General features: G+C 39.1%; 1 protein-coding gene across 1 annotated transcript in view; it reads right to left on the bottom strand.

Moving 5' to 3' along the window:
* CFAP47 (cilia and flagella associated protein 47) overlaps positions 1-12,578 on the bottom strand; it is a 546,469-nt gene that overhangs the window by 272,050 nt on the left and 261,841 nt on the right. The window contains exon 39 of the mRNA XM_053891727.1: positions 871-1,025. Within this exon, the coding sequence (XP_053747702.1) occupies positions 871-1,025 (155 nt within the window). The remainder of the gene's footprint in view (positions 1-870; positions 1,026-12,578) is intronic.

Raw genomic sequence — 12,578 nt, forward strand, 5'->3', positions numbered from 1 at the left:
GGTCATGATCTCACAGATTGAGTTCGAGCCCCATGTCGGGCTCTGTGCTGACAGCTCAGAGCCTGGAGCCTGCTTCAGATTCTGTGTCTCCCTCTCTCTCTTCCTCTCCCCCACTCATGTTCTGTCTTTCTCTCTCAAAAATAAGTAAACAGTAAAAAAAAAAAAAAGCACAAATATAAAACTAAAACCTCAAACTACCCGAAGGACTTCCACAGAAAATAAGATTCTAGGAATTCTATATTTTTAGATCGGCCATGTTATTATCTTATTTTATTTCTCCATTATTATCCAATCCACACCCTGGTTTACTAAAATCATGAGTAGCCAGATGGAGAAGGAAACAGAGAGCCCACATGAGCTTCATAGTATAGATTTGATCCATGGGACATTCAAGATAAATTGATAAATGTTCCTATCAGAGAAGAGAAACATTTTCTTTACTGCATAAACCACCAACACTTAATTCAAACAAAAACATAGATAAAAGCCCAGGGATTTCTTACCTTAAAATCACAAGTCTTCAGGGAAGAAGGGGATGTAAAGTTGGTACGTGTACAGTGAATGACTCCATCATGAAAAGAACAAATATAATCCTAAAAATCTGACCTTAAAGTAACACTCAATACAAGTCGATTCAAATTCCCTTATAAAATTGGAGAATTATTTCCAGAGAAAGAGTATCAAAGCAAGAATATCAGAGACACAGAAGCCAAGAATTGTGCATATGTAAGTATGTGCACATGTATGTCTATACACACACCATCTCAAAGAACAGGTGCTATATAGAGATAAAACTTGGAGGAATAGCTGTGCTTGGGACACTCCATGGCCTGCGAAGAGAAGCAGACATGTAAAATAGGGAAAATTTACTTACAATGGCCTTAAAGTTGAGGACTTCACCCTTAAGAGCAAAAGTCATTGTAGTGCCTCCTATCCCATGCTTAGGTTTTGAAATCAATAACAGTGAAGCTTCAGCAGGATGAAGGAAGCGACTGGTGAATTTCACAGTGATACTGATTTCGTTTCTATTGAGAAAAGATAAAGGGGAAATATTTTACTGAAAAAAAACGCTGCAAGCATCTCTTCAGCATAGATGATGTGCCCAGTGTCTACATCCTGCAATATACTCACTTCTACAATAAAATTAAAGACTGCTGCAGATCTCAGCAAGCCTACAGTACAGTTATTGTCATCAGTTAAAACACCTTGATCCAATCTGTAAAATCTACAGTTACCTTCAAATGTATGTACAATCTACCAAATAGTGGATTTCCAGTTAGCCACAGGAAATCGTGTATATACTTTTATGTGAAATTCTTAGGACATTTCTGTGCTACTGTTTAGGTAAACTCTTAGTCATATCACTGGTTTTTTTGTCACACGGAGGAAAAAAATGAGAAAGACTAAGAATTCAAAAAATACTTAAAGCCATGGTTGAAAATAAAATTTAAATCTGGAATCAAAATAATGGTATGTAAGTAGCAGGATTTTTATTTGAGAGAAACACATAAATAAAAGAAGGAATATAGAAAGCCATGTCTGTCTCCCTTAAACTTCAACTTTCTAGTCTAAAACACAGTAAAATGGTAAGGAGTCTGTGGACTTGGGGGAGATTCCACTTACTAGTGTGTCGGGGAATGAATACACTATGGCATCCTGGCAACCTAGCATGCCAACACATGAGCCACATATACAAGGCTTAGCTTCAGTGAATAAAAGTCTTGGCAGAAAGCCTGTGATCCTCTGGTAGTAGAAGAACATGGAGGCAGGTGAAGAGCTGCTACAAGAACCTTTTTCACTTGCCTCCCTACTGCCCTGGAGAGGGTGTCATCAGTTTCTCACTGCCCCCTAGATTCTGATGCGATATAAAGGTTGCTACCTAGCTCCCTTCAGGGTAGAGTTACAGGCTATAAAACTGCTTAGGTGCAGCATGAAATTGGCTGTCAGCAACATGGTGTCCTACTACATATGATGCATTCATCAACAAAAGCCCTTTTGATATGGTATGACCCTGCACAAGGGACATGGGTATCTAGCCCTTTTAATTTGTTTTCACTGTTTATATAACTAATGAAATCCTCATATAAAACAAATGGGCTAAGTGTTTCATAACTGGCTAAATCTTGCAGCCTGGCCTAGCCTTGCCACAAATGTGGGTGAAAAATTGTGGGGAAATTTTACCTTGGCTTTTGCTCTGGCTGTGAGCATAGTTATCACAATTATTCCTTTTACAAACTATCACCTAATGCCTTCTCTTAGAATACCCTTATTTGGAAGTGGAGATGGGAATAGATTCTCTCAGTGTTCAACTTTGACTTAACTTCCCCCAAATCCTTGTGGAATTACTGTTCAATGGGTAAGTCTAGGGAGCATCAAAAAGTAAAATGAATTAAAGATTTTCAAAATCAATAGAAATACTCTTAAAACTGCTTTTTATGAAAAATTACAACTCACATGTAGCACGAGTGGGGATGGTTTTTACTCAGGTATGTCATCACTAAATGTCCTCAACTTATACAAAGGACATTTTGTTGGCCATTATGAAAAGCTCATGGACTTGAATTTAATTAAGTAGAAAGAATATTTGAACTTGAGATCTCTTTCAGGGTGTATAGGCTCAAACTCTGTGTTAGGATACCTATGAGTGACTTATGATCTTTTTTTAGATATTCTAAAATTCATCATTAGATCAAGCCATTCATTCATTCATTCATTCATTCATTCAGTTGATACTTATAAAGAATTTATAATGTTCCAAGCACTGTTTTAGGTTTTGGGATACAGTAATTAGAAAAAAAAAAAAAAACCCACACTATTCCTGATATCCTGGATCTTACATTCTATAGGACAAGCAGAATATTAATTATGTTGTCACAAAATAAATGTGAAAATTACAAATGTATGTATGTGCTAGGAAGTGCTATGAGAACATATAATAGGGAGTGTGGTATAGCCTGAAGGGTGAGAGGGAGGGATATGTTAGGTGGGATATAAAGGATGAGAACAAGTTAGCTAGAATGAGCATGGGAGGAAAGAAAGCCTCAAGGCCTCTGGTATGAGGAATTATGATGTGTTTGAAGAACTCACCAAAGGCCAGTGGTGCTAAAGTTAGAGAGCAAGAGGGTTAGCGATACAAGATATATCCAGGAGCCAGCTCTGAAAGGCCACATGTTGACATATTCAATCTATATTTTAATGGTAATGGGAAGCTATGGGAATATTTTAAACAGAGGAGTGATATAAGCAAATTTGCATTTTAAAAAATTGTTGCCATTCTAAGAGGATGAATTGCAGATGAGCCTTTTCATCTGGACTCTGATCTTTGGAGCAAACTTGGAGCAAAGAGCATACCCTTGCAACGCCCATGTCAGATTCCCCACTGGTGTTCCAGATATTATAAACAACTGACAAGGATCACCACCCACAGAACTCCACCCATGCTACTATGAGGGCTGCCTGAACGGCATGGTTTGAGATACCCATTTGGGGAGGAGAGACTGGGGTGTCACCATTTTTCTCCCCATCACCAACACAGTGGTGCTTCAGGGAACAGGTCAGTGTCAACCACTGGAGGTGGAAGCCATTTATGCCAAACCCCGCACCTCCATGCCTGGTAACTGCTTTATCCACCAGAGTGAGATTAACACTGACTGAACCAGAAGACCTCTCCTCCAGACCAGCACAGGCCCCAGTCCCAAGGCACCAACAAACAACTGTCGTGTGGTTTTGTATGCTATTCTGTTTTTGTTTTAATTATATATGTTTCGCTTTCTTTCTCTTTTCCCTTTCTTTTCTTTCTATTCTCCTCTTTTTTTCTTTCCCCATTGGAATTAGCCTCATACTTCCTGATTCAATTTTTGATCAATTAATATTACATAAATATTTTTTCTTTCTTTCCTTTTTTTTTTGTTTGTTTAATCAGGCAATTTACTTTATTTTTTTAAATACCTGTTCTGTACCTCTGTCTTCTTTATTTTCCTCTCTCTGTCTCAGTATTAAGTCTAATAGTTTCTTTTCTTCTCTACCTGGTCTTTTTTATTCCACCCTGTCATTTCTCTCTTGTATAGGATAAGGCTTCTTCCCTGGCCACTTTTTCCTTCTTTCCAGAGTTACTTCAAAGAACAAATCACAGCATACCTGGGGGAAGGTCCAATCCACCAATACGAGCAGTGGGATAAAGCAACCAAAGATACAACAAGAGAGTCACACAACACACACCAAGAACACTTCCAGAAGTGCCAGGTCCTGGATAATGTGTAACCTTTTTTTTAATATAGCAGTATTCATAGGTACAGGACTCATAACAAGCTATTAAAACACATAAAAGACAGAAAACTAGCCAAAATAACAAAACAGAAGAATTCCCCTCAAAACAAATTCCAGGAAGAAAAGACAGCCAGAGAATTGCTCAAAACAGATATAAACAATGTATCTGAACAAGAACTTAGAATAACGATCATAAGGCTAACAGCTGGGCGTGTAAAGAAGATAGCGGAGAATCAACTGCTGCAGAGATCAAGGACCTAAGAAATGGTAATGATGAGTTAAGAAGTGCTGTGAGAGGCAAAATAAACTAGATGCAATGACAGCAAGGATAGGAGAAGCAGAGGAGAGAACAGGTGAAATAGAAGCTAAAATGATGGAAAATGATAAAGCTGAGAAAAAGAGGGAAAGGAAATTACTAGACCATGAGGGAAGAATTAGAGACCTAAGTGATTCAATGAAACAAAATAATATAGGTGTCATAGAAATTACAGAAGAAGAAGGAGAGAGAAAGAGGCAGAAGGTTTATTTGAACAAATTATAGCTGAGAACTTCCTTTTGGGAAGGACACAGACATCCAAATCAAGAGAGCACAGAGAACTCCCGTCAAAATAAACAATAAAAACAAAAAAAAACAGGTCAAAACCAGAACATATAATAGTGAAAATGGCAAAATGCAAAGATAAAGAGAGAATTCTGAAAGCAGCTAGAGACAAAAGGGCCTTAACAAACAAGGGTAGACACATAATGGTAGTAGCAGACCTGTCCACTGAAACTTGGCAGGCTAGAAAAGAATGGCAGGAAATATTCAATGTGCTGAATAGGAAAAATATATAGCGAAGAATCCTGTATCCACCAAGGCTGTCATTCAGAAGTTACAGGCTTTCCCAGACAAAAAAAAAAAAAAAAAAAGAAACTAAAGGAGTTCAAGACCACTAAACTAGACTTGCAGGAGATCCTGAGGTGGACTCTGTGAGTGGAAAGCAGCAAAGACTACAAAGGACCAGAGATATTGCCACACGCATGAAACCTACAGATAACACAATGACACTAAATCCGTAACTTTCAATAATCACTCTGAATGTAAATGAACTAAATGCCCCAATCAAAAGACATAGGGTATCAGAATGGATTAAAAAAAAAAAAAAAAAAGCAAGATCCATCAATACGCTGCCTATAACAAACTCATTTTAGATCTGAGGACAACTGCAGATTGGAAGAAACGGGATAGGGACCATCTATCATACTACTGGATGTCAAATGAAAGCCGAAGTAGCTGAAGTAGGTTTAAAAACAAAGACAATAACAAAAGATGAAGAAGGGTATTATATCATGATTAAGGGGTCTATCCATCAAGAAGAGCTAAAAATTGTAAATGTTTATGCCCCCAATGTGGCAACCCACATATATACATCAATTCATTACACACATAACTAAATGCATAGATAACAATACTGTGATTGTAGGGGACTTTAATACTCCACTTATAGCAACGGACAGATCATCTATACAGAAAATCAACAAGGAAACCACAACTCTGAATGACACACTGGACCAAAAGGACTTGACAGATATATTCAGAACTTTTCATCCAAAAGCAGAATACACATTCTTCTCAAGTGTACATGGAATATTCTCCAAAATAGATCACATACTGGGTCACAAAACAGCCCTCCACAAATATAAAAGGAATGAGATCATACCATGCATATTTTCAGATCATAATGCTTTGAAACTTGAAATCAACCACAAGAAAAAATTTGGAAAGCCTCCAAAAAAATGGAGGTTACAGAATATCCTACTAAAGAATGAATGGATCAACCAGGAAATTAAAGAATAAGTTAAAAAGTATATGGAAACAAATGAAAATGAAAACTTAACAGTCGAAACCCTTTCGGATGCAGCAAAGGCAGTCCTAAGAGGAAAATACATTGCAATCCAGACCTATCTCAAGAAGCAAAAAAGGTTCCAAATACAGAACCTAACCTTACACCTAAAGGAACTAGAAACACAGCATCAAAATACTCCAAGTCAGCAGAAGAGAAATAATAAAGATTGGAGCAGAAATAAACAATGTAGAACCCACTCCCCAAATAGTAAAACATATCAATGATTCTAAGACCTGGTTTGTTGGGAGAAAAATAAAATTGATAAACCCCTAGCCAGACTTCTCAAAAAGAAAAGAAAGAGGAACCAAGTAGATAAAAGCACAAATGAAAGAGGAGAGAGATCACAACAAATAGCATAGAAACACAAAGAATTCTTAGAGAATACTATGAAAAACTATATGCCAACAAACTGAGCAATATGGAAGAAATGGACAAATTCTTATATACCCACCAACCTACCAAAAGTCAAACAGTAAAAAATAGAAAATTTGAACAGACCCATAACCAGCAAAGAAATTGAATCAGTTATCAAAAATCTCCAAACAAAAAATAGTCCTGGGCCAGAGGGTTCACAGGGGAATTCTACCAGACATTTAGAGCAGAGTTAATACTTATTCTTCTCAAGCTGTTCCAAAAAATAGAAATGGGAGGAAAGCTTCCAGATTCATTCTATGAAGTCAGCATAACCTTCATTCGCAAAGCAGAAAAAGATCCCACTAAAAAGGAGAATTACAGAACAATATTTCTGATGAACATGGCTTAAAAAATTCCCAACAAGAAACTAGCAAATCAAATTGAATTCTGTATTAGAATTATTCACCATGGCTCTTTCAGAAGATGGCAGTGTAGTAGGACACTGGGCCCACGGTGTCCTGCTGACCACTTAGATTCCACCCACATCTGCATAAATAACCCAGAACACTGCCAGAATGGACTCTCCGGAGCCAAGCGTAGATGAGAGGCTGACAGAAGAGGACAGGAAGGGCGGAGAGGAGGTGTGCACTACACGGACTGGCGGGAGGGAGACGGGGTGGTGGAGAGGCAGCCTGCCCGGCAAGGTGGAATCCCCTAGTTTGGCGTGCAAAAGCGGAGGCGCTGGACTGCTTGAGTTCTGACAGCCAGCGGGACTTAACATTTGGAATGTTATAAGTCGACAGCTCTGCTCCGAGAGCGGGAGGGCTAGAGGACAACGGGAAGGAGGGTTGTTGAGCCCCAGAGGACAGAGCTCAGCTTGGCGGGGAACAAAGGGGCTGGGAAGCACCATCTCCCTCGCCCATCCCCCAGCCAAAATCCCAAAGGGAAACGGTTCCCACCAGGGAACTTGCTTGCACCGTGCAAACACCCAACGCTGTGCTTCTGTGGATCCATCCCTCCGACAGGTCTACCTCCCACCCAGTGCCACAGGGTCCCTCCCTAAGCGGACCACTGAAGGCAAAGCGAGCTGAGTCTGCTCCTCCCACGCCTGTGCGCCTTGCGGATCCACCCCGGCTAATACGCCAGATCCCATGGAAGCAACACCACAAGCCTAGCAGTGTGCAAGTTGCCCAGACAGGGGCCACACCATTCCACAGTGAGTCCTGCCCCTGGGAGAGGAGAAGATAAGGTAACACCAGCCTGACTATGGCTCCAGTGGTGGGCTGGGGGCAGACATCAGGTCTGACTGTGGCACCGCCCATCAACTCAAGTTACTCCAGATAGCACAGAGGAAGAGCCCTGCAGTTCCGTGCCACTCCAGGTACTATCCAAAATGATGACACAGAAGAATTCTCCACAAAAGAAATTCCAGGAAGTAGTGACAGCTAATGAACTGATCAAAAACAATTTAAGCAATATAGCAGAAAATGAATTTAAAATAATAGTCATAAAATTAATCGCTGGGCTTGAAAAAAGTATAGAGGAGAGCAGAGAATCTATTACTACAGAGATAAAGGGACTAAGAAACAGTCAGGAGGAGCTAAAAACTACCATAAATACTATAAATGAGCTGCAAAATAAACTGGAGGCGACGACAGCTCGGATTGAAGAGGCAGAGGAGAGAACAGGTGAATTAGAAGATAAAATTAAGGAAAAAGAGGAAGCTGAGAAAAAGAGATAAAAAAATCCAGAAGTATGAGGGGAGAATTAGAGGACTAAGTGACACAATTAAATGCAATAATCTATGCATAATTGGCATTCCAGAGGAGGAAGAGAGAGGGGAAGGTGCTGAAGGTGTACTAGAAGAAATCATAGCTGAGAACTTCCCTGATCTGGGGAAGGAAAAAGGCAATGAAATCCAAGAGGCACAGAGAACTCACTTCAGACGTAACTTCAATCGATCTTCTGCACTACATACCATGGTGAAACTGGCAATACAAAGATAAAGAGAGAATTCTGAAAGCAGCTAGGGATAAACATCTCTAACATAAAAAGGGAGACCGATAAGACTCATGACAGATCTATCTACTGAAACTTGGCAGGCCAGAAAGGAATGGCAGGAAATCCTCAATGTGATGAACAGAAAAAAAAAATGCAGCCGAGAATCTTTTATCCAGAAAGTTTGTCATTTAGAATAGGAGAGATAAAGGTGTTCCCAAACAAAAACTGAAGGAATTCATCACCACTAAACCAGCCCTACAAGAGATCTTAAGGGGGATCCTGTGAGACAAAGTAGCAGAGATATCACTGCAAGCATGAAACCTACAGACATCACAATGACTCTAAACCCATATCTTTCTATAATAACACTGAATGTAAATGGACTAAATGCTCCAAACAAAAGACAAAGGGCATCAGAATGGATAAAAAAAAAAACAACAAGACCCATCTATTTGCTGTCTACAAGAGACACATTTTAGACCTGAGGACACCTTCAGATTGAAAGTGAGGGGATGGAGAACTATCTATCATGCTACTGGAAGTCAAAAGAAAGCTGGAATAGCGATACTTATATCAGACAAACTAGACTTTCAATTAAAGGCTGTAACAAGAGAGGAAGAAGGGCATTATATAATAATTATAGGTCTATCCATCAGGAAGAGCTAAAAATTATAAATGTCTATGCGCCGAATACGGGAGCCCCCAAACATATAAAACAATTCATCACAAACATAAGCAACCTTGTTGATAAGAATGTGGTAATTGCAGGGGACTTTAATACTCCACTTACAACAATGGATAGATCATAGAGACACAGGATCAATAAAGAAACAAGGGCCCTGAATGATACATTGGAACAGATGGACATGGAACATATATCTAGAACTCTGCATCCCAAAGCAACAGAATATACTTTCTTCTTGAGTGCACATGGAACATTCTCCAAGATAGATCACATTCTGGGTCACAAAACAGCCCTTCATAAGTATACAGGAATTGAGATCATACTATGCATACTTTCAGACCACAATGCTATGAAGCTTGAAATGAACCACAGGAAAAAGTCTGGAAAACCTCCAAAAGCATGGAGGTTAAAGAATACCCTGCTAAAGAATGAATGGGTCAACCAGGCAATTAGAGAAGAAATTAAAAAATATATGGAAACAAATGAAAATGAAAATACAACAATCCAAACGCTTTGGGATGCAGCGAAGGCAGTCCTGAGAGGAAAATACATTGCAATCCAGGCCTATCTCAAGAAACAAGAAAAATCCCAAATGCAAAATCTCACAGCATACCTAAAGGAAATAGAAGCAGAAGAGCAAAGACACTGCAGACCCAGGAGAAGAAGAGAAACACAAGGATCAGAGCAGAAATAAATAATATAGAATCAAAAAAAAAAAAAAAACTGTAGAGCAGATCAATGGAAACCAAGAGTTGGTTTTTTTGAAAAAATAAACAAAACTGATAAACCTCTAGCCAGGCTTCTCAAAAAGAAAAGGGAGATGACCCAAAAAGATAAAATCAAGAATGAAAATGGAATTATTACAACCAATCCCTCAGAGATACAAGCAATTGTCAGGGAATACTATGAAAAATTATATGCCAACAAACTGGACAACCTGGAAGAAATGGACAAATTCCTAAACACCCACACACTCCCAAAACTCAAACAGGAGGAAATAGAAAGCTTGAACAGACCTGTAACCAGCGACGAAATTGTATCAGTTACCAAAAATCTCCCAACAAATAAGAGTCCAGGACCAGATGGCTTCCCAGGGGAGTTGTACCAGACGTTTAAAGCAGAGATAATACCTATCCTTCTCAAGCTACTCCAAAACATATAAAGGGAAGGAAAACTTCCAGACTCATTCTATGAAGCCAGTATTACTTTGATTCCTAAACCAGACAGAGACCCAGCAAACAAAGAGAACTACAGGCCAATATCCCTGATGAATATGGATACAAAAATTCTCAATAAGATACTAGCAAATCGAATTCAACAGCATATAAAAAGAATTATTCACCATGATCAAGTGGGATTCATTCCTGGGCTGCAGGGCTGGTTCAACATTTGCATATCAATCTATGTATACATCACATTAATAAAAGAAAAGATAAGAACCATATGATCCTGTCAATCGATGCAGAAAAAGCATTTGACAAAATTCAGCATCCTTTCTTAATAAAAACCCTCAAGAAAGTCGGGATAGAAGGAACATACTTAAACATCATAAAAGCCATTTATGAAAAGCCCACAGCTAATATCATCCTCAATGGGGAAAAACTGAGAGTTTTCTCCCTGAGATCAGGAACACGACAGGGATGTCCACTCTCACCGCTGTTGTTTAACATAGTGTTGGAAGTGCTAGCATCAGCAATCAGACAACAAAAGGAAATCAAAGGTATCGAAATTGGCAAAGATGAAGTCAAGCTTTCGCTTTTTGCAGATGACATGATATTATACATGGAAAATTCGACAGACTCCACCAAAAGTCTGCTAGAACTGATACATGAATTCAGCGAAGTTGCAGGATACAACATCAATGTACGGAAATCACTTGCATTCTTATAAACTAATAATGAAGCAACAGAAAGACAAATAAAGAAACTGATCCCATTCACAATTGCACCAAGAAGCATAAAATGGCTAGGAATAAACCTAGCCAAAGATGTAATAGATCTGTAGGCTGAAAAGTATAGAAAGCTTATGAAGGAAATTGAAGAAGATACAAAGAAATGGAAAAACATTCCGTTCTCATGGACTGGAAGAATAAATGTTGTTATAATGTCAATACTAACCATAGCTATCTCACATTCAATGCAATCCCAATCAAACTTGCACCAGCATTCTTCTCGAATCTAGAACAAGTAATCCTAAAATTTGTATGGAACCACAAAAGGCCCCGAATAGCCAAAGTAAATTTGAAGAAGAAGACCAAAGCAGGAGGCATCACAATCCCAGACTTTAGCCTCTACTACAAAGCTGTCATCATCAAGACAGCATGGTATTGGCACAAAAACAGACACATAGACCAATGGAATAGAATTGAAACCCCAGAACTAGACCGACAAACGTATGGCCAACTCATCTTTGACAAAGCAGGAAAGAATATCCAATGGAAAAAAGACAGTCTCTTTAACAAATGGTGCTGGGAGAACTGGACAGCAACATGCAGAAGATTGAAACTAGACCACTTTCTTACACCATTCACAAAAACAAAGTCAAAATGGATAAAAGACCTGAATGTGAGACAGAAAACCATCAAAACTCTAGAGGAGAATGCAGGAAAAGACCTCTCTGACCTTAGCCGCAGCAATTTCTTACTTGACACATCCCCAAAGGCAAGGGAATTAAAAGTAAACATGAACTACTGGGACCTCATGAAAATAAAAAGCTTCTGCACAGCAAAGGAAACAATCAACAAAACTAAAAGGGAACCAACGGAATGGGAAAAGATATTTGCAAATGAGATATCGGACAAAGGGCTAGTCTCCAAAATCTATAAAGAGCTCACCAAACTCCACACCTGAAAAACAAATAACCCAGTGAAAAAATGGGCAGAAAACATGAATAGACACTTCTTTAAAGAAGACATCCAGATGGCCAACAGGCACATGAAAAGATGCTCAACATTGCTCCTCATCAGGGAAATATAAATCAAAACCACACTCAGATATCACCTCACACCAGTCTGAGTAGCTAAAATGAACAAATCAGGAGACTATAGATGCTGGAGAGGATGTGGAGAAACAGGAACCCTCTTGCACTGTTGGTGGGAATGCAAAGTGGTGCAGCCACTCTGGAAAACAGTGTGGAGGTTCCTCAAAAAATTAAAAATAGACCTCCCCTATGACCCAGCAATAGCACTGCTAGGAATTTACCCAAGGGATACAGGAGTACTGATGCATAGGGGCACTTATACCCCAATGTTTATAGCAGCACTCTCAACAATAGCCAAATTACGGAAAGAGCCTAAATGTCCATCAACCAACGAATGGATAAAGAAATTGTGGTTTATATACACAATGAAGTACTACGTGGCAATGAGAAAGAATGAAATATGGCCT

Source organism: Panthera pardus, unplaced genomic scaffold (genome assembly GCF_024362965.1).
Source record: "Panthera pardus isolate Hobbes unplaced genomic scaffold, ASM2436296v1 HiC_scaffold_27, whole genome shotgun sequence".
NCBI classification, from domain to species: domain Eukaryota; kingdom Metazoa; phylum Chordata; class Mammalia; order Carnivora; family Felidae; genus Panthera; species Panthera pardus.